The 26,251-nt window shown below is 50.1% G+C and overlaps 1 protein-coding gene across 5 annotated transcripts in view; it reads left to right on the forward strand.

Moving 5' to 3' along the window:
• The window catches only part of MGA (MAX dimerization protein MGA), a 1,048,942-nt gene that overhangs the window by 716,738 nt on the left and 305,953 nt on the right, over nucleotides 1-26,251 (forward strand). For all 5 annotated transcript variants that reach the window (XM_085627074.1, XM_085627072.1, XM_085627075.1 and 2 more), the window contains exons 15-16: nucleotides 20,961-21,647; nucleotides 23,667-23,969. In XM_085627074.1, the coding sequence (XP_085483200.1) occupies nucleotides 20,961-21,647; nucleotides 23,667-23,969 (990 nt within the window). The remainder of the gene's footprint in view (nucleotides 1-20,960; nucleotides 21,648-23,666; nucleotides 23,970-26,251) is intronic.

A 26,251-nucleotide genomic window follows, 5' to 3' on the forward strand; every position in this document is an offset into this window, starting at 1 on the left:
GCGCGTTCCCTTCCGCGCACCACCGGACAGGGAATCCAAGAAACTGGAGCAGTTTGGGAAGAAGATTTTTTCTTCTGCCAGTTCAGGACTCTGGTCTGTGAACACCGTATGTCTCTTGGGCCGTAATTCGCATTCTGTGTGCGATACGGTTGCGCAAGTGCTGCCTCAGTGTCCGGTGGAGGCTCGGACAGTAATCTCCCAAGCTATTGCTGAGGAGAGAGACGCCGCCAAGTACACGATCCGTTGTGGTCTTGACACTGCTGACTCGATAGGCAGGGCAATTTCCACGACAGTGGCTCTACACCGCCACGCCTGGTTGAGAACGACTGGCTTTTCTGGGGATGTCCAGAACACATTGATGGACATGCCCTTTGATGGTACTCTCCTGTTTGACGATAAGGCGGATTGCGCATTGGAGCATTTTAAGGACTTGCGAGCTACAGCCAAGTCTTTAGGCCTTTCGGCCACACGCACTCCTTCCGCTTCTGCTTTTCGCTCCTTTCGTGGTCAAGGTAGGGGCGCCCAAGCACATTCGTTTCAGAGCCACAGGCCTGCGCAGCAACAGTCTCAGCGCAGCCGCGGACGTGACACCCGCAGAGGCGGGTCTCGTGGCCAGCGTTCAGGTCAATCTACCGCCCCCCCTGCTGCCCCTGCCTCCAAACCTTCCTAGTCCGGTGTTTCAGGCCCACCAGACACCAGTGGGTGGCAGGATTCGCCATCACCTCCACCACTGGCGCACCATCACATCGGACAGGTGGGTTCTGCAAATTGTCCGAAGGGGTTACTCCCTCCCCTTTGAGGCAACCTCCCCCTCCCCCAGCCATGCCACCACAGTATCACCGCATGTCGGGGGATCACTTGGCACTTCTCCAGCAGGAAGTTACGGCCCTCTTGGCCAAGTGGGCCATCGAGCGCGTTCCAATGCCAGAAGTAGTTAGTGGTTGTTACTCCCACTACTTCTTGGTTCCAAAGAAAGACAAAGGCCTGCGTCCCATCTTAGACCTTCGGAACGTCAATCGCTTCCTCCGGAAGGTGAAGTTAAAAATGCTCACACTTGCTTAGGTCTTGTCAGCCCTCGACCCGCAAGACAGCATTGTAGCGTTGAACCTGCAGGACGCATATTTTCATATCCCCATTCGGCCGGCCTACCAGCGTTACCTGCGATTCACGGTAGGGCACGAACATTTTCAGTTCACCGTGCTCCTCTTTGGCCTTACCAGCGCCCCTCGGGTGTTCACCAAAGTGATGGCGGTGGTCGCAGCTCATCTGCGCAGATCAGGGGTTTCGGTCTTCCCCTAGCTCGATGACTGGTTGTTGAAGGCGGGCTCGCCCCACCTCCAGACTACGGCCGACCTCCTGAATTTGCTGGGGTTCTCCATCAACGTGCCGAAGTCGCACCTGATTCCCTCTCAGAAGCTCCTCTTCATCGGAGCGGTTCTGGACACGGCGCAGTTTCGGGTTTATCCTCCCGAACAGCGAGTCTGGGACATTCGGGCTATGATTCCGATCTATCAGCCATTGTCCTGGGTTTCGGTCAGGAGGACACTGGGGCTGCTGGGCCTCATGGCCTCCTGCATCCTGCTCATCAACCATGCCAGATGGCATATGCGGGCTTTGCAGTGGGACCTGAAGTTCCAGTGGGCGCAGCATCGGGGGAACCCGTCCGACTACGTCCAGATCTCTCAGGACACTGCACGACAATGCAGTGTGGCTCACAAATCAGCATTGGGTTAGCTGCAAATCCCTCTCCCTTCTCCAGCCGGAGCACACAGTGGTGACGGATGCGTCCCTTCTGGGATGGGGTGGCCTCATGGGAGAGGCAGAGATCAGGGGCAACTGGTCTCCGGCGGAGTCCCGGCTCCATATCAACCTTCTGGAGCTTCGGGCGATCCTTCTTGCACTGAAGGCATTCCTTCCCTCTGTCAAGGGGAGGGTGGTGCAGGTGTTCACAGACAAGACCACTGCCATGTGATATTGCAACAAACAAGGCGGGGTGGGGTCGTGGACCCTATGTCAGGAGGCTCTGCGCCTCTGGACATGGCTGGAACGTCAAGGCATTTCCTTGACGGTTCAACACCTGGCAGGTTCTTTGAACGCCAGGGTGGACAAACTCAGCCGCCGGTGCCTGATGGATCACGAATGACGTCTTCACTCGGAGGTGCCGCAAGGTCTCTTTCAACAGTGGGGAGAGCCTTGGTTAGATCTTATCGCCATTGATGAGAACAAGCAATGTCATCACTTCTGCGCGTTGGAGTTTCCAAGGTGGCATTTGCTCGGAGACGCTTTTCGTCACAAGTGGAGCTGCGGTCTATTGTATGCCTTTCCGCCTATACCACTTCTACCCAGAGTGTTAAGGAAGATCAGGCGCGACCGGGCCCAAGTCATTCTTGTGGCCCCCGACTGGGCTCGAAGAGTTTGGTATCCCGAGCTACTCAGTATGAGCATGGATTCCCCAATACTACTGCCTCTTCGGGACGATCTTCTGACGCAGAAACCGGGGATGGACCTCCACCCGAACCTGTCCAGCCTCCACCTACATGTGTGAAGACTGAGCGGCGACAGTTGATTCCGTTTGACTTGCCTCCTGAAGTCGGTGATGTCGTTTTGGCAGCCAGGCGTCTCTCCACTAAATCGGTATACGCCTACAGGTGGAACACATTTGTGTTCCCCTTTCAGTCCCTTTTTCAGAGGTCCTTTTGTTCCTCCTTTCTCTGGCCCAGCAGAGCTCTGCTCTGGGCACTATTAAGGGCTACCTTTCTGCTATTTCAGCTTTTCTCAGGCTTCCTGATCACCCCTCTCTTTTCAAGTCCCCTGTTAGATTAGATTTCTCAAAGGCATTACTCACCTTTTCCCTCCTATTCCGTTTGTGATGCCGCAGTGGGACTTAAATCTGGTTCTTACTTTTCTGATGTGCGCTCCTTTTGAGCCGCTTCACAACTGTCCTCTTAGTTTATTAACTTTGAAGACTGCTTTCCTGGTTGTCATCACCTCCGCTAGGCGCGTGAGTGAGCTCCAGGCTCTTTCCTGTAAGCCTCCTTTTCTGTTGGTTCATCCGGACAAGGTTGTGCTTCGCACTCGTCCTTCCTTCTTCCCAAAGGTTATCACTGCCTGCCACATTAGGCAAACTATCACCTTGCCCACTTTCTTTCTGCCTCCGCACCCTTCCAGAGAGGAAGAGAGGCTCCGCCGTCTGGACCCAAAATGTTCGCTTTCATTTTATTTGAATCGCACACAACAGTTCCGGGTGGATGACCAGCTCTTTGTTGGCTACGTAGGCGCCAAGAAAGGCCGGGCTGTACACAAGAGGACTATCTCCTGCTGGGTCATCTTGTGTATCAAAGCCTATTATTCTCTGGCTAAAAATGAACCCCGGCGGGGTTTTGCGCCCATTCTATCAGGGTGACAGCAGCTATTACTGCATTGGGACGTGGTGTTCCCCTGCAAGACATCTGTCAGGCAGCCACGTGGGCCTCGCTGCACACTTTTACTAAGCATTATTGCCTTGACAGTCAAGTCCGGAGAAACGGCTTCTTTGGCCGTTCTGTTCTCCGTGACTTTCTGGTGTGATCTTGGTTCGCAGACCCACCACCGGGGTCGGTATTGCTGGGGTATCTATTCTAAGGTAAGGAATCTATCACTAACGTGTCTCTTTCAGATGCACAAGTTACTTACTTGTATAACGATATATCTGTAAGAGACATTAGTTAGTGATAGATTCCTTACCGCCCTACCCATCCTCCCCGTTCTGCGAACTGATTTCTAGGGTTAAGGTCATCCCTTTCAGGGCCCAAGTTTCAATGCACCGGTGGTCAGTATCTGCGTTCCTGGCGCAGAAAGTCGCGTACAGAACTGACGTCAGCGCGTGTGGGCGCATCTAAGTAGCTCCAGCGACGTCATCTCGGCAACTAGATGCCAACGACGTACGCGGAGCCTTACGATGACGCCTACCGACACGCAGGGGTACTGCTGACGAAAACTTTCCGGATCCAGTCTGATGCTGGGAATATTCTAAGGTAAGGAATCTATCACTAACTAATGTCTCTTACAGATATATCATTCACAAGTAAGTAACTTGTGCGTCGGTGACGGACCCACACCGCATGTGTCTCTACTGCCTGGGGCACGACCACAACTGCAAGTCGTACCCCAACTGCCGGGCCATGGCGCCAAAGACTTTGTGGGAGCGGTCCCGAAAATTGCTGGAAGTCCAGCCGTCGGCTCTGCGCCGCTCAAGAACCCGCAGGAGGTCGAGGGACCGGTCTTGGAGCCGTCACCATCATTCTTCTGGATCTAAGTCTTCGCACTCGGGGTCAGGTAAGTCGAAGAGTTCCAAAAAGAAGTTGAAGAAGCATTGTCGCTTCTCGACTTCCCGTCACGCGACATGGCTGAGGGTGCGGGTGGTGCAACCCCCGCGGCTCCAGCGGAGCCTGTGCCGCCGCCGGTCTACCCGCCCTTCCCGGGTCCGTCGGCGACGCCTGCCCAGGTGCAAAATTATCTTGCTGCCATGGCCCTACTCTTTGGGCCGTCGGGCCCCGCAGGCCCGACTGGGGGTCCTCTCCTTCCATTGCCGTCGTCGCCGGTGGCTCCGGCCCCGCAGGACCCCTGGGATCCAGGATTGGACCCCGGTCGACGCCGGTTGACCTTATAAAGCCTCCACCAACGTCGACCCCACCGGCACCACCTCCAACGTCGCCCGCTCCTCGGGACGTCGTCGTCCCCAGTTTCAGCCCTGAACCGGACACGGTGCCGTTTCCGACGCCAATAGGGCAATTTTTTCTCTATGTCCGTCCTCTGTATTTTCAGCCCGTTCCACAGACTTCGGAGGAAAGGGAGGAGTGGGAGGGGTCTGAGGACCCTCTTGCACAAGACTGTGCTTATGACCCGGACTGGGCAGAGGATTTGGGGGATGCCAGTGGTCTTGACACCTCACCTGTCCTTGGCATGCGATCTCCTCCTACCGTGGCCACGGAGGAGAGAGCCAGTTACGCAGTGGTGTTGCGTAGGGTGGGCGAGGTCCTCCACCTCGAACTCCCTACAGTAGCCTCAGGACTAACCTCCTGACAGAAGTGCTCCAGCTGGCGGCAACCTCTTCGGAGCCCTTGCTGCCCTTTAATGAAGCACTGTCAGACGTTCTTTTGGGCATCTGGTCCAGGCCCAACACAGGGGCTCCAGTGGACAGGAACGTTAGCCCGACGCCATCGCCCGGCTCCGGGCGACCCCCTCTTCCTCTCCCAACACCCCACTCCTGAGAGCTTGGTTATCTAAGCCTCTGCGTCCCAGAGCGCGTTCCCTTCCGCACCACCGTATAGGGAATCCAAGAAGCTGGAGCAGCTTGGCAAGAAGCTGTTTTCATCTGCTACCTTAGGGCTGCGGCTGGTGAACACCGCATGCCTCTTGGGCCGTTATTCCCACTCTGTGTGGGACGCGGTTGTGCAGGTGCTGCCTAGCTGTCCGGAGGAGGCCCAGACAGTACTCGCCAAGCTATTGCTGCTGGGAGGGACGCAGCTAAGTTCACCATCCGTTGTGGGCTTGACACCGCTGACTTGCTGGGCAGGGCGATTTCCACGACGATGGCGCTTAGGCGCCACGCCTGGCTGAAAACAGCTGGACTCTCGAGGGTTGTCCAGAACACACTGATGGACGTGCCCTTTGATAGCATTCGCCTTTTTGTCATTCGCCTTTTTGACAATAAGGTAGATAGTGCGCTGGAGTCCTTTAATGACTCACGGGCTTGGGCCTGTCGGACACTCGGCCTCCTCCGCCTTCTGCCTTTCGCGGCCACGGAAGGGGTGCCCCACAATGTTTGCAGGGCCACAGGCCGGCGCAGCAGCAACAACAGCGCGGACGTGGGAACAGTCGAGGTGGTTCAGGGGGGCCAGCGGGCGGGTCAGTCCACCTCCACCTCTGCAGCATCCTCTGCAAAGCCTTCCTAGTCCGACCTTTCAGGCCCATCGAACACCAGTGGGCGCAACTTCACTTCGGACAAGTGGGTGCTGCAAATTGTCCGAAGGGGATACTCCCTCCCCTTCGAGACTTCCCCTCCAGCCATGCCACCTCAATACCACCGCATGTCTGGGGACCATCTTTCGTTTCTTCAGCAGGAAGTCACGGCCCTCTTGGCAAAGGGGGCCATCGACACGTTCCTGGGCCAGAAGTAGGTCGTGGTTGTTATTCCCACTACTTTCTGGTCCCCAAGAAGGACAAGGGTCTGCGTCCTATCTTAGATCTTTGGAACGTCAATCGCTTCCTCCGGAAGGAGAAGTTCAAGATGCTACCACTTGCTCAGGTCTTGTCTGCCCTAGACCTGCAAGATTGGATGGTAGCTTTGGACTTGCAGGACGCTTACTTTCATATTCCCGTCCTGCCGGCCCACCTGCGTTACCTGCGGTTCATGGTAGACCACGAGCATTTTCAGTTCACCGTGCTCCCTTTTGGCCTTACCAGCGCCCCTCAGGTGTTAACGAAAGTGATGGCAGTGGTCACAGCTCATCCGCGCAGATCAGGGGTCCAAGTCTTCCCCTATCTCGACGACTGGTTGTTGAAGGCGGGCTCGCCCCAGGCAGTCGTCTCCCACCTCCAAACTACGGCCGACCTCCTGCATTTGTTGGGGTTCTCATCAACGTGCCAAAGTCGTGTGGCGCCGCGGCCAGGGCGACTGACTCCGGAATCTGGGGATCACGGTTCGATCCCCGGCGCCGGTGGCAGATTAGTACAGCACCATGTGACTCTGGGCAATAGCTTGCTTAATCTTCCCGACGACCCCCAGCGCCTAGAGACCTTTACGGAGTGATTGTTCGCGATTTACAAATGTGGATTATTATTATTACATTGCGCGTTCTCTTCGGTGGCGATATATCTGTAAGAAGCATTAGTAGGGATAGATTCCTTACCGTCCCACCCATCCTCCCCGTTCTGCGAACTAATTTCTAGGGTTAAGGTCATCCCTTTCAGGGCCCTAGTTTCATGGCATCAGTGGTCAGTTTCTTGCTTGGCTCTGCGTTCCTGGCACGGAAAGTAGTGTACAGAACTGACGTCAGCACGCATTTGTGCGTCTAAGTAGCTCCAGCGCCAACTATGTACGCGGAGCCGCACAACGCCGCCTACCGACGCGCAGGGTGTGAGAAAGTGGCTCTGGATATACTGTTCCTTAATAGGTACAGGGTGTACAGAGTCCACAGGCCCCAAGGGTTTAACAGAGGTTAAAGTTAGATATAACCTTACTCTCCAAAGTGGTAGCCTGGTCGAGCAGTAAGGCAGTATCAGAGGACCTGTAAAGCATTTGTTGTACACACCAACGTGGCCGAGAAGCGTCTCGGAGCATCCAGAACAAATCTGGTTGCGGCATTCTGGACTACTTGCAAGCGCTGTAGTAGGCTCCTATTTAGCCCCGCATACAGCGCATTACAGTAGTCCAGTCGCGAGCCGATAAGAGCGACAACTATCTGCTTTCTGGACTGCAGGGAAAGGTATTTCCTAATTCTTCGCAGGGTGTGAATTAAGCCCCAACAGGTAGAGATGGTTCTACTAACCTGACCGCCCATGTCCAGGGCAGGGTCTATCATCAACCCTAGATTCCTAGCAGATGTCGTGGGGGAAGGGCACACTCCGAGCGAGTCAGGCCACCAGCTGGCTGACCAGATGTTCTCATTCCCTCCAAACACCATCACCTCAGTCTTCTCCCCATTCAGTTTAAGTGAGTTCTGAACCATCCACTGACCAACTGCCTCCATACAAGATCTAAAATTGGAGGCAGTAGGTACGTCTGAATGGGAAAGAGAGACGAGGATTTGGGTGTCATCTGCATAGGAGACTACCTCCATCCTGAAAGATCTAATTAATCTGGCCAGTGGGGTCATATAGATGTTAAATAGGGTCGGGCTGAGAGCCGACCCCTGCGGGACCCCACATAGCACCGGTCGGGATGGAGATAGGAACTCCCCCAGCTTGACTCTTTGTTCCCTTCCTTCAAGGAAGGAGGTTAGTAGATCCAAAGCTGCGTCCCTCACCCCCACTTCCCTCAGACGATATGCAAGTACTGAGGGGGAGAGGGTATCCAAGGCCGCAGTTAGATCTAACAGGACCAGGAGGGTGGTCTGGCCCCCATCCACTCTAGTGCGGATCTTATCAAGCACAATAGTGAGGGCCGACCCAGTACTGAATTCCCTCCTGAATCCATGCTGGGAGAAGTCCAAGCAGCCCGAGCCTTCCACAAAGGCGGCCAGATGCTTGTTAAGATGTGCCTCAAGCATCTTCGAAGGGGCTGGAAGCAGTGAGATAGGACGGAAGTTCTTTAGAACCTCTGGATCAAGGGAAGGCTTCTTTAGCAAGGGTTTGACTACTGCACTCTTCCATTCCAGGGGGAAGACACCGTCCCTCATCGCTAGATTCATAATTTCTAGTAGGGGCGGTAAGAGGGTTTCCCTACACTGCTTAATAATCTTCAAAGGACAGGTGTCTAGGGGGGAGCCAGATTTGGTTTTATTAAGCAGGATCTCCAGATCTTGTAAGGCCAGCGGGGGAAAGGAATTCAAAGTGCTCGATGGGGAGCTGTCTGAGGTGGTCCTATTCATCTCAGCCGGAGCAGAGGACCCACTGATCGAGGCTCTTTGTATCTCAAGAGCCCGGTAGATATCCTGTAGTTTGGAGTGAAAAAAGAAAGCGATTTTATCACACAGATCTTGTGAGGGTACAACAGGGTCAGGTGTTTGTAGGTTGACTAAAGAGTCAACGATTCTAAAAAGCTCCTTCGACGAGGAGAGCGAAGTTGTTGTGGCCACAAAGTAATCTTGTTTGGCCTGCACAATCTCAGCCTTATATTTCCTGACCAAGAGTTTGTGAGCTTCCTTGTTCTTGAGATCCCAACTTGCATGCCAGAGCCTCTCCATCCTCCTCACTTCTTGCCTGAGGAGTCTGAGGGATTCCGAAAACCAGGGGGCAGAGGGTCTCTTCCTAGCTCGGCGGCGGGTCTGTAACGGGGCCAATTCATTCAGGGCCTCGGTGATGACCTGTTCAAAATGACCAACCGCGGTCTAGACGCTATCCAAGCCTGTAATGGAAAGACTGACAGCCCATGGTGAAAGGGAATCATTACTAATATTCCTAAAATTTCTGCCAGCTCCCACTGTATGTTTCCCTATTTTACTTCCATCCATCAGAGGGCATTCTAAAAGAAATGGGACCGCGAGGTGATCGGACCATGACACATGTACCGGATCCTTGACGGTCAAACGATGGTCATTAGAAAAAATGCCATCTAGAATGTGACCTCCACGGTGGGTAGCCCCGCGGACACGCTGCGTGAGTCCACAGGACGCCAGGGCTTCAGTAAGACAGGAAGTATCAGATAGGTCAGGCCGTTCTAGATGATAGTTGAAGTCCCCTAGAATGGAGAAGTTGTCTCGACCAAAGTAGGGTTCCAAAAGCTGGAGGAGATTATGTGTAAAATCAGTCCTCGGGCCAATGGTTTGTATAAAAAAAAATGCTTGTTTTATTTTAGAACCAACACTTGGAATTAAAATATACTTTCTCGACAGGAGATGTTTCAGAAAAATACTTTTGTATATGCAATTGACTTTTCAGTAAACAGTTACAATTAGTTGCAGTAGGCAACTCTATTTCTAAACACAATACATTGAGCTCAATGATAAATTCAGATTATATGCAACAGATTACTTTGTAGATTACTTTTGTAATTCCAGGCTTGGATCCTAGATCCAGTCCTGGGTCAGTTCTCAGAATCAGCTGTTGAAAGTCGACTTTGGTACTGTAATGATTTTTAACTAATATTTAGCTATTTCAAAAGTGAGCACTTAGAAAATATTTCAGAGCAAACAATCAATGATTCCCTATGGAAGGAAATGTAGGTTACAGGTACAGTAGGTTATCGTTACTTTTGTAATCCAGTACTGGGTGTCTAGACTCAGTACTGGGACATTTATCCAAAACAGGTAAGTAATTACGTTTTCAGATGGTATACGATTTAATATTTAGAAATTGCAGAAATCAACACTTAGAAGAAATTTCATAGAAAAGCAGTCAATGGTTTCCTATGGAAGAAAAATGAGTTAAAGGTAAGTATAGTTGTGGGTACTTTTCAGAGTCAGTGCTGGGCACCAAGATCCAGCACTGGGAGCTCACCTAAGAGCAGGTGAGTAAATTCGTTTTTGGTACTCGGCTGATTTTTGGTGAATATTTTGAGTTTTGAAAAGTTCACACTTAGAAGAATTTCCAAGAAAAAGCCAGTCAATGTTACCCTATAAGGAAAATGAAGTTAGCGGTTTAAGGGTAAGTTCTCGACTGGCAGAGTTGAAGTTCTGGGCATAGACTCAGGGGTCTCCCAGTGTCAGGTAGGTACAGTCAGTTCACCCTCAGCGGTTTCAGGACGGCCGGGTGCAGAGAGAGTTAGGCCCAATGTTATCCTATGAGGGATAGGGGGGCCTGGGTTGGTGGCTGCTGTCGGGCAAGCCACGCGGCTGTGGGAGCTGGGCTCCTGGTCACTTACTCAGGGCAAGTGGGGAAGTGGGTTAGAGTAGAGTTTTCACTGCCAGGGCCACTCGGGCGGCTGGCTGCAGGGTGCTTTTGAGCCGTCGGGCGCTCAATTGGTTTCTATGGGAAATCTCCGGTTTGGAAAAAGACTGCAGGCTCGGGGACGAGGACTCTTCGGGTGCCACCACCACTTCGAGGGGTAAGTTGGATAGTTGGAGGATAGGTAGGTACCCCGGGTTTGGGCACAGAGGGCCGTGGGGCGCCGGGTGCAGGGGTGCCTTTTGGTGTCGGGAATCTTACCCTCTTGTTGATAGCGGTTGGGGTGGCACTCTGTTCTGAGGCTGCAAGCTTCTTCAGGATAGTCGAGGGGGGTCCTTGGGTGCCGGACTCGGGGTCACAGTCGCCGTGGGGTCGTCCTCGTGGGTTTAGTTCACTCCGGCACTGGCCAGACTTGGCGGGTGCAGAGTGGGCTGGGATCGCGGTTCCGGGCTGCTGCCAGGGGTGAAAGGTAGGTTCTGAGTAGAGCCTCTACTCATGGGAGTCCCAGGGGATTAGAGTTCAAAGGCAGCCAGGTCCTCCGGGGTTTCTGAGGTTGCTGGCCACAAGAGATGCCGGGTTTGGAGCAGGAGCAAGTCCGAGGTCGACAGGCCGGTAGGGCTGGGGCCAAAGCAGTTGGTGTCTCCCTCTCCTTTGCAGCTGCAGGGCAGGTCTTCTTTTCTTCTCGCTCTTCTTGTAGTTTCGGAATCTGGAATCTGGGGAAGGAAGGTTCAGGGTGCCCCTAAATACTAGATTTAGGGGCGTTACAGGTAGGTGAAGGCCTGGAACCAATGGGTCCATGTCCTGGGGTGGGTACACCCCCTATCCTGCCCCTCTCCTGTGGGAGGGGGCAGTAGCCTAATCCTGATAGGGTAGGGCCTCCCATCTTCAAGATGGCGAGAGCCCGGAGATGTGCTTCACCTCGCCTCCCCCACCTGAGGGGTGGGGTTGGCAGGCTGGCACATCCCCTGTCCTTGTATGGGGTTTCCGGCCAAGCTTCCCGCCAGAGTGGGGGGTTGCAGTGGCCTGGGGAAAGCTTCCCTTTGCTCATCCTGGGGGAGGAGATCTAACACCTCACCCAGGATGTGCATTGTTGCAGGCCCGGGAGAGCAGGGGCTCTCCCACCCAGGGGTCCAGCAACGTGTCTGCTGTGTGGCAGCCTGGGCAACCTCAGAGCAGACGTGAATTGTAGGTTAGCTATAGGAGGGCATCTCTAAGATGCCCTCTGGGGTGCTTGGTACATTAAATCTCACACTGGCATCAGTGTGGGTTTAATGTGCTGAGAAGTTTGATACCAAACTTCCCAGTCTTTAGTGTTGCCATTATGGTGCTGTGGAGCTCGTGTTTGACGAGCTCTCAGCACCATGTACTCTTAAATGGCAGCATTGCACTTACAGTGCCCGGGAATGGACCTGGGTACTGTAGGGGCACAGGGCTCCTGCTCCTGTGCCCACACCATGGGCATAAGGCACCCAGCCAGAGGGGTGACTGACATATGCCTTGGCAGTGTTGGGCATGGCACACAGGGATGTGTGCCATGTTGACTCTTCATTTTGTCCTGCACCCAGACACTCAGCCTGCAAAGGCAGTGTGTGTGTGTAAGGGTACAGGGCCCCTAAGGGTGGCACAATGAGTGCTGCAGCCCTTAGGTGCCTTCCCTGGTCACAAGGCCCTGGGTACCTAGGGTACCATTTACTAGGGGCTGACATGTGGCCAGGGTTTGCCAATTTGGAGTTTGTGTGTTTAAGGAAGGAACATAGGCCCTGGGCACCTGATTGGCAGGAGTCCAGGGTACACTCAGTCAAAGTACATTCAGCAATTTAGCAAAAAGTGGGGGCATACCATGCAAGAAAGAGGGCACTTTCCCCCCCACCCCCCCCTCAAACGAAAGGTAATGAGACAAACCTTGTCCTATGGAGTCTTCATTGTCTAAGTGGAAGAACCTGGAAAGTCCATCTGCATTGGCATGGGCAGTCCCTGGTCTATGTTCCACTTCAAAGTCCATTCCCTGTAGGGAGATGGACCACCTTAATAGCTTTGGATTCCCCTTTCATCTGCATTAGCCATCTGAGAGGTCTGTGGTCAGTTTGAACCAGGAAGTGAGTACCAAACCGGTATGGCCTCAACTTCTTCAGGGACCAAACCACAGCAAAGGCCTCCCTCTCAATGGCACTCCAACGCTGCTCTCTGGGGAGTAGCCTCCTGCTTATAAAAGCAACAGGTTGGTCTTGGCCTTCATCATTGGTCTGGGATAGGACCGCTCCTATCCCGAGCTCAGAGGCATCAGTCTGCACTATGAACTGCTTGGCATAATCTGGAGCTTTTAGAATTGGTGCTGAGCACATTGCTTCTTTCAGGGTGTCAAAAGCCTTTTGGCAACTAACTGTCCAGTTCACTTTCTTGGGCATTTTCTTGGAGGTGAGTTCTGTGAGGGGGTCACAATGGACCCATACCCCTTCACAAACCTCCTGTAGTATCCAGTCAAGCCAAGGAATGCCCTGACTTGGGTCTGGGTTGTTGGAGCTATCCAGTCCATGATGGCCTGGATCTTAGGTTGTAAGGGCTGTACCTGGCCTCCACCTACAAGGTGGCCCAAGTACACCACAGTGCCCTGCCCTATCTGGCATTTGGATGCCTTGATAGTGAGGCCTGCATTGTGCAGGGCCTATAAAACTTTTCCAAGGTGGATCAGGTGATCCTGCCAGGTGGAGCTAAAGACAGCAATATCATCAAGATAAGCTGCACTAAAGGACTCCAGCCCAGCTAGGACATGGTTCACCAGCCTCTGGAAAGTGGCAGGGGCATTCTTTAACCCAAAGGGCATCACAGTAAACTGATAATGTCCATCAGGGGTGGAGAATGCTGTTTTCTCTTTTGCTCCTGGGGCCATGCCAATCTGCCAGTACCCTGCAGTTAAGTCAAAGGTACTGAGGAATTGGGCAGCCTCTAATTTATCATCTAGGCCAATGGTTTGTATACAAAAAATATATGCTTGTTTTATTTTAGAACTAACACTTGGAATTAAAATATACTTTCTCGACAGGGGGCAAGTGGGGAAGTAGGAAGGAATAGAGTTTTCACTGCCAGGGCCACTCGGGCGGCTGGGTGCAGAGTGCTTTTGAGCCTTCGGGCGCTCAATGGAAGTCAATGGGAAATCTCTGGTTAGGAAAAAGACTGCAAGCTCGGGGACGAGGACTCTTCAGGTGCCACCACCACTTCGAGAGGTAAGTTGGGTAGTTGGAGGATAGGTAGGTACCCCGGGATTGGACACAGAGGGCCGTGGGGCGCCGGGTGCAGGGGTGCCTTTTGGTGTCGGAAAATCTTACCCTCTGTTGATCGCGGTTGGGGTGGCACACTGTTCTGAGGCTGCAGGCTTCGTCAGGATTGTCGAGGGGGGTCCTTGGGTGCCGGACTCGGGGTCACAGTCGCCGTGGGGTCGTCCTCATGGGTTTAGTTCACTCAGGCACTGGCCAGACTTGGCTGGTGCAGAGTGGGCTGGGATCGCGGTTCCGGGCTGCTGCCAGGGCTGAAAGGTAGTTTTTGAGTAGAGCCTCTACTCATGGGAGTCCCAGGGGATCAGAGTTCAAAGGTAGCCAGGTCCTCCGGGGTTTCTTAAGTTGCTGGCCACAAGAGATGCCGGGATAGGAGCAGGTTCGAGGTCGACAGGTCGGTAGGGCTGGGGCCCAAGCAGTTGGTGTCTCCCTCTCCTTCGCAGCTGCAGGGCAGGTCTTCTTTTCTTCTTGCTCTTCTTGTAATTTCGGAATCTGGAATCTGGGGAAGGAAGGTTCAGGGTGCCCCTAAATACTAGATTTTGGGGCGTTACAGGTAGGTGAAGGGCAGGGACCAATGGGTCCCCGTCCTGGGGTGGGTACACCCCCTATCCTGCCTCTCTCCTGTGGGAGGGGGCAGTAGCCTAGTCCTGATAGGGTAGGGCTCCCCATCTTCAAGATGGCGAGAGCCCGGAGATGTGCTTTACCTCGCCTCCCCCACCTGAGGGGTGGGGTTGGCAGGCTGGCACATCCCCTGTCCTTATTTGGGGTTTCCGGCCAAAGCTTCCCGCCAGAGTGGGGGGTTGCAGGGGCCAGGGGAAACTCACAAAGGCGGCACGCCAGCACAACCTCAACATCATCTCCTACGCCGATGACACCCAGCTGATCCTCTCCCTTACCAACGACCCCGCCACCGCCAGAGCCAACCTTCACGAAGGGATGAAAGAGGTAGCCAAATGGATGAAGAACAGCCGCCTGAAACTGAACTCGGACAAGACGGAAGTCCTCATCCTGGGATCCTCACCCTCCGCCTGGGACGACTCCTGGTGGCCCCCCGCCCTAGGCAGCGCACCCAAACCAACAGACCACGCACGCAACCTGGGCTTCATCCTGGACTCCTCCCTCTCCATGACTAGACAAGTCAACGCCGTCTCCTCGTCGTGCTTCAATATCCTGCGCATGCTACGTAAGATCTTCCGGTGGATCCCCAGCGAGACCAGGAAGACGGTCACCCAGGCCCTCGTCACCAGCCGTCTGGACTACGGCAACACCCTCTACGCCGGAACCACCGCCAAACTCCAGAAGAGACTCCAGCGGATCCAGAACGCCTCAGCACGACTCATCCTGGACATCCCCCGTCGCAGCCACATCTCCGGACACCTGAGAGATCTGCATTGGCTCCCGGTCAACAAGAGAATCACCTTCCGTCTCCTCACCCACGCACACAAAGCCCTACACAGCCAAGGCCCAGGATACCTCAACGGCCGCCTCAACTTCTACGCTCCCAAACGCCAGCTCCGTTCGACCAGCCACGCCCTCGCCGCCGTCCCCCGCATCCGCAGAGCCACCACAGGGGGGCGGTCCTTCTCCTACCTCGCCGCCAAGACATGGAACTCCCTCCCCACCCACCTCCGCCTGACCCAGGACCACCTCGCCTTCAGGAGGCAACTCAAGACCTGGCTGTTCGAGCAGTAGCGGATCCCCCCCCCCCCCAGCGCCTTGAGACCCTCTGGGTAAGTAGTGCGCTATATAAATACGATGATTGATTGATTGATTGAAGCTTCCCCCTGCCCATCCTGGGGGAGGAGATTTAGCACCTCGCCCAGGATGTGCATTGTTGCAGGATCAGGAGAGCAGGGGCTCTCCTACCCAGGGGTCCAGCAACATGTCTGCTGGGTGGCAGCCTAGGCAGCCTCAGAGCAGACATGGATTTGTAGGTTAGGTTCGAGAGGGCACCTCTAAGATGCCCTCTGGGGTGCTGGGTACATTAAATCCCACACTGGCATCAGTGTGGGTTTAATGTGCTGAGAAGTTTGATACCAAACTTCACAGTTTTAGTGTTGCCATTATGGTGCTGTGGAGCTCGTGTTTGACGAGCTCCCAGCACCATGTACTCTTTAAATGGCAGCACTGTACTTACAGGGCTCAGGGATGGACCTGGGCACTGTAGGGGCACAGGGCTCTTGCTCCTGTGCCCACACCATTGGCATAAGGCACCCAGCTAGAGGGGTGACTGATGTATGCCCTGGCAGTGTATGTGATGGGCATGGCACACAGGGATGTGTGCCATGTCGACTTTGTTTTGGTCTTGCACCCAAACACTCAGCCTGCAAAGGCAGTGTGGGTGTGTAAGGGTACAGGGCCTCTAAGAGTGGCACAATGAGTGCTGCAGCTCTTAGAGGCCTTCCTGGGTCACAAAGCCCTGGGTACTTAGAGTACCATTTACCAGGGGCTGACATGTGGCCAAGTTTTGCCAATTTGGGTTTGGTTTGTTTTAGGGAAGGAACATAGGCCCTGGGCACCTGATTGGCAGGAGTCCAGGGCACACTCAATCAAAGTACATTCAGCAAAAAGTGGGGGCATACCAGGCAAGAAAGATGGCACTTTCTCACATACCTCCATACTACCTATGCTCAAGGGGGTGATAAAACATGCGCCAGAGGTTTTTAAGGACCCAGTCAGGGCTAGGGTCATTAACCCACGCATAGAGTACAAAGCTTCCCCCACAGATCCTGCCTATATCAAAGGGCCAGCGCCACTAGATTCCCTAGTGGTTTCCACTGCACGGAAGAGGTCAAACTCCCAGGCGTCAGGCGAAGCACCACCACCTGACAAAGAGTCAAAGCTACTGGACGCATCAGGAAAGCGCACTGCGTCACAGGCAGCCAATATATGGCGTATCGCCAACACTCAAGCGCTATTGGCCAGATACGATAGAGCGCATTATGATGAATTAGAAACCATAATGCACCACCTCCCAGAAAGATACAAAAATAGGGCCAATGAATTAATTCAAGAGGGTAAGGCTATAACTAACACCTCCATACGCTGTGTCTTAGACGCAGCAGACACAGCCTCCAGGGCCATTAACACTAGCGTCCTCCTCCGTCGCCATGCTTGGCTGAGGGTATCAGATTTCAAACCTGAGGTACAGGCCTCCATCCTAAATCATCCCTTTGACCAAGAACACCTATTCGGTCCAAAGGTAGATGAGGTCCTCTAGAATATGAAGAGGGACACTGATACGGCGAAATCTATGGGAGCCCTGCAGTCACACCCTCCTAGGCGCTCCTTTCGCCGCTCTTCCTTTCGGGGTACGGCTAGAGGCTACTCCTCAGATAGCGCGTCCACTTCCTACAAATCCCCTGCTCAGTCCACCTTCACAAGGGGTTATCAAAGAGGCGGCTATAGAGGCAATAACAATAAAGGCAGAGGCAAAACAAATACCGCCCGCTCTGCCACACCGCCTACCCAATGACTTCCCCCCACTCCCTCCAGACCATCCCACTCCGGTCGGGGGCAGGCTACAAAATTTCCTTCAAGTCTGGGAGACCATCACCTCAGACAAATGGGTGACCCAATTATTCGCTCGGGGTACTGCCTAGAATTGACATCTACCCCCCAAACTTTCCGCCCAGGCAACACCCAATGTCACAAGAACATTCCACATTACTAAAACAGGAGGTAATCTCCCTCCTACAAAAACAGGCAATAGAACAAGTTCCCACCAATCCGCAAAATTTAGGGGTCTACTCCCTATATTTTCTAATACCAAAAAGAGACGAGACTCTACGACCTATTCTAGATCTCCGGCCTCTAAACAGATATATACATTCGGACCATTTTCACATGGTAACACTTCAGCAGGTACTTCCGCTCCTCTCCCAGAACGACTTTCTCACCACACTGGACTTGAAAGACGCATACTTTCACATTCCGGTACACCATGCTCACAGAAAGTACCTCAGATTTGTAGTGGACGGGCAACACTACCAGTTCAAGGTGCTCCCATTCGGGGTCACAACAGCACCAAGGGTATTCACCAAGTGCCTAGCGGTAGTGGCGGCACACCTCAGAAGACAGCACATTCACGTCTTCCCATATTTGGACGACTGGCTGATAAAAGCCACGTCCTACAACCAATGTGTACACCACATCGCCACTACAATCCAACTACTTCACCAGCTAGGCTTCACAGTGAACCACTAAAAGTCCCAACTAACACCATCCCACATAAAGCAATACCTCGGTGCCACCATAGACACCTCAAAAGCCATAGCCTACCCCAATCCAGCCAGGATTGCAAGCATTCAGGCTTTGCGTCAAAGATTCATACCTCAACACTCTCTTCCAGCAAGAGTGTTTATGCAACTGATAGGGATGATGGCTTCTTGCATTTTCATAGTGCCTCACGCAAGACTCCAGATGCGTCCACTCCAAGAGTGCTTAGCGCGCCAATGGAACCAGGCCCAGGGGCAACTGACAGATCTGGTGTTGGTAGACGGTCGCACCCATCGCTCTCTGCAGTGGTGGAACACCACAAATCTTTCCAGAGGTCGCCCGTTCCTGGACCCGTTTCCACAAATAATACTAACAACAGACGCATCGCTCTCCGGCTGGGGAGCTCATCTATTACACCTCACAGTGCAGGGCACATGGACTCCGCAACAAAAGTTACTCCATATCAACCATCTGGAGTTACTGGCAATCTTTCTAGCCCTAAAATCCTTTCAAACACAGATTTTAGGCAAGGCAGTCCTCATTCGCACAGACAACATGACGGCCATGTACTACATTCAAAAACAAGGCGGCACACACTCTCCACAGCTCTCTCAACTAGCACAGAGCATATGGAGATGGGCAATTCCACACAAAATCTTTCTCCTAGCCCAACATGTCCCAGGAGTCCAAAACACCATGGCAGATCTGCTCAGCAGACAGACGCAGCAGATCCACGAGTGGGAACTTCACCCACAGGTTCTTCACCCGTTCTTTCAGATGTGGGGGCATCCACAAATAGACCTTTTCGCCACCCACGAAAACAAAAAATGCCCAAGCTTCGCTTCCAGATACCCACACCCATTGTCCAAAGGCAATGCGATATGGATGAACTGGTCAGGCAAATTTGCGTACGCCTTTCCACCTCTCCCACTAATTCCATTAGTGGTGCGAAAGCTACAACAACATTACCTCACACTGATCCTAGTAGCTCCAACGTGGGCCAGACAACCGTGGTACACCACGCTGCTGGAACTCTCGGTAGTACCACACCAAAAGCTACACCTCTCACCATGCCTCCTAACCCAGAACCATGGAGAGATCAGACACCCGGACCCAGCTCAGCTCAACCTTGCGATCTGGCTCCTGAGATCCTAGAATTCGGATACCTTAACCTTCCCCCTGACTGTATGAACGTCATCAGAGAAGCTAGACGCCCTACCACTAGAGCCTGCTACGCTGCCAAATGGAAAAGATTTGTTTTTTATTGCCATAACAACACAATCAATCCTCTAGACGTATCTATACAGCACATCATATGCTACTTGCTCCATCTACAAAGGTGTAACCTAGCATATACATCCATTCGGCTACACCTCGCAGCAATTGCCGCTTACCTACAGAACAGACAGCACCTATTACTTTTCAGAGTGCCTGCCATTAAAGCCTTCATGGGAGGCCTGAAACGAATAATTCCCCCCAGAGTACCACCCTCACCTGTGTGGAACTTAAATATAGTTCTCACAAGGCTATTTGGGACCGCCCTTCGAACCTTTGTATAAATGCGAACTGCAATTTCTCACATGGAAAACAGCTTTTCTTGTAGCCATCACTTCCCTTAGAAGGGTCAGTGAGATACAAGCACTTACTATACAAGAACCTTTTCTCCAAATGCACCAGAACAAGGTTGTTCTCCGTACCAACCCAAAATTCCTACCCAAAGTCATTTCCCCCTTTCATCTAAACCAATCGGTAGAATTACCGGTATTTTTCTCACAACTTCAAACTGTTGCAGAAAGGGCGCTGCACACGTTAGATGTTAAACGGGCATTACATTACTTTACTATATCCAGAGAACACAACCTTTCAGAAAGACCAAACAACTATTTGTCTCTTTCTCTCTACCACACAAAGGCAACCCCATCTCAAAATCAGGGATAGCTAGGTGGATTGAAAAATGCATACAGATTTGCTATCACAAAGCAAAACTAACGCTATCTGTTCCCCCTAAAGCCCACTCTACACGAAAGATAGGGGCTTCTATGGCTTTTCTAGGTAACATCCCTTTAGGTGATATCTGCAAAGCAGCTACATGGTCAACACCGCACACTTTCACTAAACATTACTGTGTAGATGTGCAAACCAAGCAACAAGCTAGTGTGGGCCAGGCTGTACTAAAAACACTAACAACTGCAACAGATGCCGGTGGTCGCCGCTAAGGTTGGGAACTGCTATGTAGTCTATGCAAAAGTGTGTAATCTGCAGCTCATATGCCTCAAACGGAATATGCTACTTACCAGTATGCATCTGTTCTTGGCATGTAGAGCTGCAGATCTACACACGCCCACCCGCCTCCCCGGCTACCTGTATCTGTTCCAGTCTATCTTATTTAGATACAACACACATGGGTTTCTTCACTGTTATTACTACGCTCCATCGTTCCCTGTTGGGGAAAAACAATCTGAGGATGGAGCCGTAGCCCATGCGCAATACGATCCAAGGGAGGAGTCGCCGACCTCGTGACTTCCAAAGACTTTCCAAGAAGAAAAACAAACTGCAAACATCCGGTCCCAACACCAGATGGCGATCTATGCAAAAGTGTGGAGATCTGCAGCTCTACATGCCAAGAACAGATGCATACTGGTAAGTAGCATATTCCCTCTCTAATAAGACCCATGCCACGTATTTAACCAGAGATTTTCTGATGTTTATTAATGAAGATACCCATGATACAGAACTGGTTTTACAGATAACTGTTTCGTTCAAAATATGGATTGAAGCGTCAGGATTAGATGGCAGCTGAAGTAGCTTTGGAGTGTTTTATTAATATTGTGCCTGTAATAAATATTTTTGTGGCTTTTGTTTCCAGTGATGTTGTAAATGTTTTTGCCAAGCCTCCTAATGACCAAGTATAAAATACACTGTTGACTTAAAGATGTTCTTTCTCTCCAGCGGCCCGGCCTTCTTCTGGCGGTGTATACACACAGTTTGTGCTGAACAAAGATGGATCGCTGCAGCAGAAGATCCCAGTTGTCGGCACCCCACAACCAGTTTCAGGCACTCAGAAATTCAATGTCAGTCCAACGTCATATGTTGTTGTCACTCCTGTTGCCACTTCCCGGTCATGCCAAGTTTTCACTACCACTCCTACGACTAGAATATCAACTTTGCCTACACCTTCATCCACACTTTCTGCGCCAGTCTTTACAGCTGCTACTCTTATTTCCAAAGTTAATACCAATGAACTGGTGTCTCCTACAGCCACCCCTGCTAAGAATCCCGCAGTCGTCTCTCCTGGCAAACTACAATCTCCTGCTGGGTTTGGCGTCACATTAGCATCTCAGACAATAAATACAACTTCCCCTACAACTGTGTCCTCTGCTACTGTGTCCACAACCAAAGCAACTGTCAAATTTCCCACAACTCCAGTAACACCTTTAACTCCTCTTTCATTTGCCAGAACAATAGTAAACACATCAACAATTCCTTTAGCAGTGAACACAAATACCTCTGCTTCTTTGGTGGCCACAACAAAAGCTACAACATTCGTGACCACATCATCATCTTCCACTTCAGGTTCTACTATCAGTTCTGTACCTATTTTGCTGTCTGGAATAAATTCACTCAGCCAAAAAACAGGTAAGAATTGGAAACGACCGTTTTTTTTTCTAATTTAATTCTTTCTATTTCTACCATTTAAGTAAATTGTAAGAAAAAAAAAGCAGAATTCATGCACACTCGTGTTTAACACACACTAAATCTCTTGAGCATAGATTTGTGTTCAACATTTGAAATATTCCCTGTTTCAGAAAAGATATGTTTAAAAACAAAAAAAATGTCCTTTCAGAGCCTCTAGACATGCCAACTTCCCATATAGGTGTTTAGATATGTGCCGAACAGGTCATTTGTTCTTTCACACCGACATCCAGCATACCTACAGTACATTACACCTCTAGTGAGTGCTAAACCTAGGCGATTCACTTACTACTCATCTCAGGATGGCAGGCTGGGTGAGAGAAAGAAATTGGCAATAATAAACATGGCACTCGTTGCTCAGACTAGGGTTCAGTTAAAGTATGCCAGAATGGCCTATTTGTCTTCAGCAGGAACAGAATTTCTTAAGGGCATCCCTGAAATTCCAGGTGACAAACGAATATTCAACCCACTAAGTGTAGGCATTATTTTAAATTATGAATTTTTTCCAGTCGGCAGCCCCGTCTGAGAAAGACCCTTCAACAATTCAATGTAATGTCGTCCTACATTGTGCTTGTCGTACTGAAGGAGGCCAATATGAGTTCTATCCGGGAGTGACTGTCAGCACAGTGATCACAGATGACTTATTCCTATTGTCCTGTGTTAAAATCTTTGTGAATGGGTTAAAAAGCCAAATCCTGCCATGGAAGTTCATAACCCAAGATGGGATGTGAATGTGGTACTTGCAAGACGTGCGGTTTCTCTATTTGAAACAGTTCAGTCGTGTAGCCTCGTACCAGTCTTTATGGTTGCCATCTGCTAGTCAAGAGATTTATTGAGTTAAACAGATTTCATAATGAGTGAGCCTAATCATCAGATACATAGAGAGGATTGTATTGTGGATATGTAAATCAAACAGTTGTGTAGCCGTCCTTCTTCACTTCCCTACAGGAAGCAGTGGAATGTCTGCTATTCCCAAAGAGGAACCATTACTTATTAAATTGAGCATACAAAATCCTTTCACATTACACACCAGTCCTTTGTTGCTTTAGCATAGCCACTTAAGGGAAAAATATTCTTGCCTGGCAAGATGGAAAGTATGCTGCACGCCAAACTTTTATACATGTGTTATTTGAAAGGGCTATAGGCACCACCAAGACCATGTTTCGCCTATTGGAATGACGCCACCACAACTGTTTAACATATCTTCCAAGGGTATTTTTGAACCACTATAATAGGGCAAGTCTGTTTAGGTGTGTGTGCACACGCTCACTCACAAATGTAAGTTCATATTACATTGGAAGAATTAAATGTATCTGTGGACAGTCACAGCTTATATTTTAGTTACATTGGGCCTTAACTGCCCTCTCTGTCTGGGACTTTGACCTGCAGATCTTCATCTGGTGATGGTTCTTAACCCCTATGGATTATGATATGAGAGGGGAGGGGGCAGACTTTTTCCTGTACTGCTTCTAGACTCTTGGACTGCAATGTTTTCTATCCTTCTCAATTTTTGTCAAGCTTTGCAGCTTAGCTTAATGAGATTGCTTGTGTGCTGTTTTGTGTGAATGGTCACGTGTAACTATGTTAAGTTACTGATTTTGATATCCTATGAGAAACATTCACCCAGAAATAAGAAAAGCTTTTTTTGTCCTGAGTTGAGTAACCTGTTCTGAACACTGAGTAATGGTGACAGAATGACAGGGGTAATCAGCAAACAGGAACAGTTAGTGTTTGAGAAGCGATTATCCCACACTTCTTGTTACTCTTGACAAGTGTTATCACTGTTATAACATTGTATAAGTTGTGCTCTTGAATTATTAGTTTTAATAGTAGTTGCAGTCTCATTACTACAGTTGTTTGTTTGAAAATTATGGTCATTCCATTGTTCTCCTCCCATTCTAAAGGGTTCATGAATCTTTCCTACCCTACTGCTAAATTCCTGATTAAATATTTATCTTGCAGGTGCTGGTTCTCAAGCTAGTGTTGCAGTTTCCAGCACTCCAGTATTGTCACCAGGAACTGAAAAGCGTGCCGGGCCCCGTCTCCTTCTGATTCCTGTTCCCTCTGGCTCTCCAACTGTACGTCCAGTCCGAAATGTGCAGCTTGCTCAGGGACAGAAGATGGTCTTGCAGCCCTTTAGGAATCCAGGGGGGGTTAACTTATTCAGGCATCCAAATGGACAGATTGTCCAGCTTGTGCCATTACAGCAACTGCGTGCTGCAGGTTCCCAGCCTAAAGCTCAGCCTTTACTGTTACGCAATCCAGGTAAATTTTTCTTTGTTCATAATCATTTGATTATTCACTAAAATGTGTGTTGGTGAAAGGGTCTATTTTTTGTTTTACATAGGTTTCATATTTTTACCCTTGCTAAACAAATTTCAGTGTCTCACATTAAATCCTCAAGTAAACATATCTTTATTCAACATGCATTATTTACAGGTTTGTTTACTCGATAGAGGTTTTGTATATTAATGGTCTTAATGGTTAGTCATTTACATAGTGCTGTAAGAAAGAGATATTATTATTTTACAAATAAGAAAATTGTCCCTTGTAACGCTGAATCTGTTTGTATTGACTATGCAAATATTCATGGAGTTTTTCTCTCTCTTTCCATCTCTCCCAATGCATTGAAAAATAACTCTAATTACTACGATTCTTGTAATGTATTCTTGTTTCTAATAGATATTTTCTGTAGTGTTTTTACATGGAGATCTATGCAAGGGCATTAGATTGATACAGAGAAGTTGCAACTCTATTTGCGGTTGACATTCACAAATTCTTGAATAAGTGTGAACCATTGGTAGTTTCTCTCGGCACGTTCCATCCCATTTATTTTTAGCTTGTTTGTGCCATCAAATACTTGAATCAATTATTTTGGTACCGGGACCATAGTAGTCATACCCAAGCCTCTTACATAGACCAAAAGTGATGAATGCCAGATGATGCCAGGAGTAGAGCATACATTCCTATGTTCTTTTCTTTCTGAGTCCTAGAGACCCAGTAGTACTAGAGCTGCTCCGAAGTTGGTTTGGTTTTGCCTAAATTTGGTTTCAAGGCCTGCAGTGTTGTCAGTATCAGATGTCTGTGTCAAATGGTCACCATTCATGCATCTGGTGTCATTCATGCGAGTTCTGTCAGAATATGCCCTCATTCATAATGGTACCACACAGAGGTTTTACGTACAGTTCTGAGAAGGTCATAGAGATCCATTCCTTCAGTTCCTACAAAAATAAGAGATTGCGAGTAAAGTGTTTCTTCATTCACTAGCAGCATTCCAGCTTGAGTTAACATCAGCAACTTAATGAGTTTGGGTAAGGGAGTGAACCTCAAAACATAACCCCTCCTTTCATACTTTTTACTCTTTCATTTATGTTTACCACTTTCACTTCCCTCTAACCTACCTATCCACTAGTTTTGTTTCTCTGAGTTTATTTTGATTATGGAGGGAATATTGGAAGGAGGTTGCAAAAACACTTTTATTGTACATTCTGCAACCAAGCAGGAAACAACAATTATGACCACCTGCAACAGACAGTGTGATAATTTGAATTCTTTGTTCCTGAATCATTGTGCAGGAATCAGGATACTCCAATAAAGGATAGTGGCTCATGAGCAGAGGGAAGAAGGACCACACAGAATGCTGGCCACTCATTTGACATTCAACAAATGGCATCTGTCTTTGAAAAATACTATTTGCTGAATTCAGATGCTTGTTCGGTGTCAAGGGAAAATATTTACATATACTTTATTGAACAACAAGTATTCCATTTGAATGTGCATAACATTCAGAGGGAATACTTGTTGTTCAAGTAAAAATAAAAAATAAATCAATAAAAGAAAATTCAAATGCAGTCTAACCTATGCAGGTACAGCTTAGATTCCTAGAAATGCTGATTTTTAAAATAGCAGTAAATTATTATAATTTTATTATATAGCTGCGGTATTAGCCATTTAAAAATATCTGTTCTTTGTAAAGCAGCTTGGGTTAGTCAACAACAGCCATCACTAACACTCTCCACTCTCACAATCTCTTTACACCGTGGGGCCCGCCAAAGAGGGACGTGAGGGCATGAAGTCATCTCAATGGGGGCGCAAGTCAAAGTATCCAGAGCCTGGAGCTCAAAAGAGAGCTTACTCCAAACCACTGGTTTTACGTAGGCGTTCGACTGTCCCCCAGCTCTGGAACAGCGAATTCTGGGAGTCTTAGTAAGCAGCCTACTAAAAGGCCACAGCTTTCTTGCAAGGGTGTAGAAGCTGAACCTTGTTGCGAGTTAAATTGCACCGGTCTAGTAAAGTGCCCCATGTACCAGCACTAGTGCCTTGAACATGAGATTCTTTTCCTGATAGGGAGCCAATGCAGAGGGTGCAACGGTGGGGACATATGCGTTCTAACTGGCAAATTCCAAAGAAAACGAGCTGCTGCACTCTGGACTACCTGAAGACTGTCCAGCAGGTATTCGGGAATACCAAAGAATAGGGGGATGTATGACGTTACAACGCGAGCTGTTACATCGCGGTCGTTACAACGACTGCGATGTTACCACGCA

The sequence above is a fragment of the Triturus cristatus genome, chromosome 9 (assembly GCF_964204655.1).
Source record: "Triturus cristatus chromosome 9, aTriCri1.1, whole genome shotgun sequence".
NCBI lineage: Eukaryota > Metazoa > Chordata > Amphibia > Caudata > Salamandridae > Triturus > Triturus cristatus.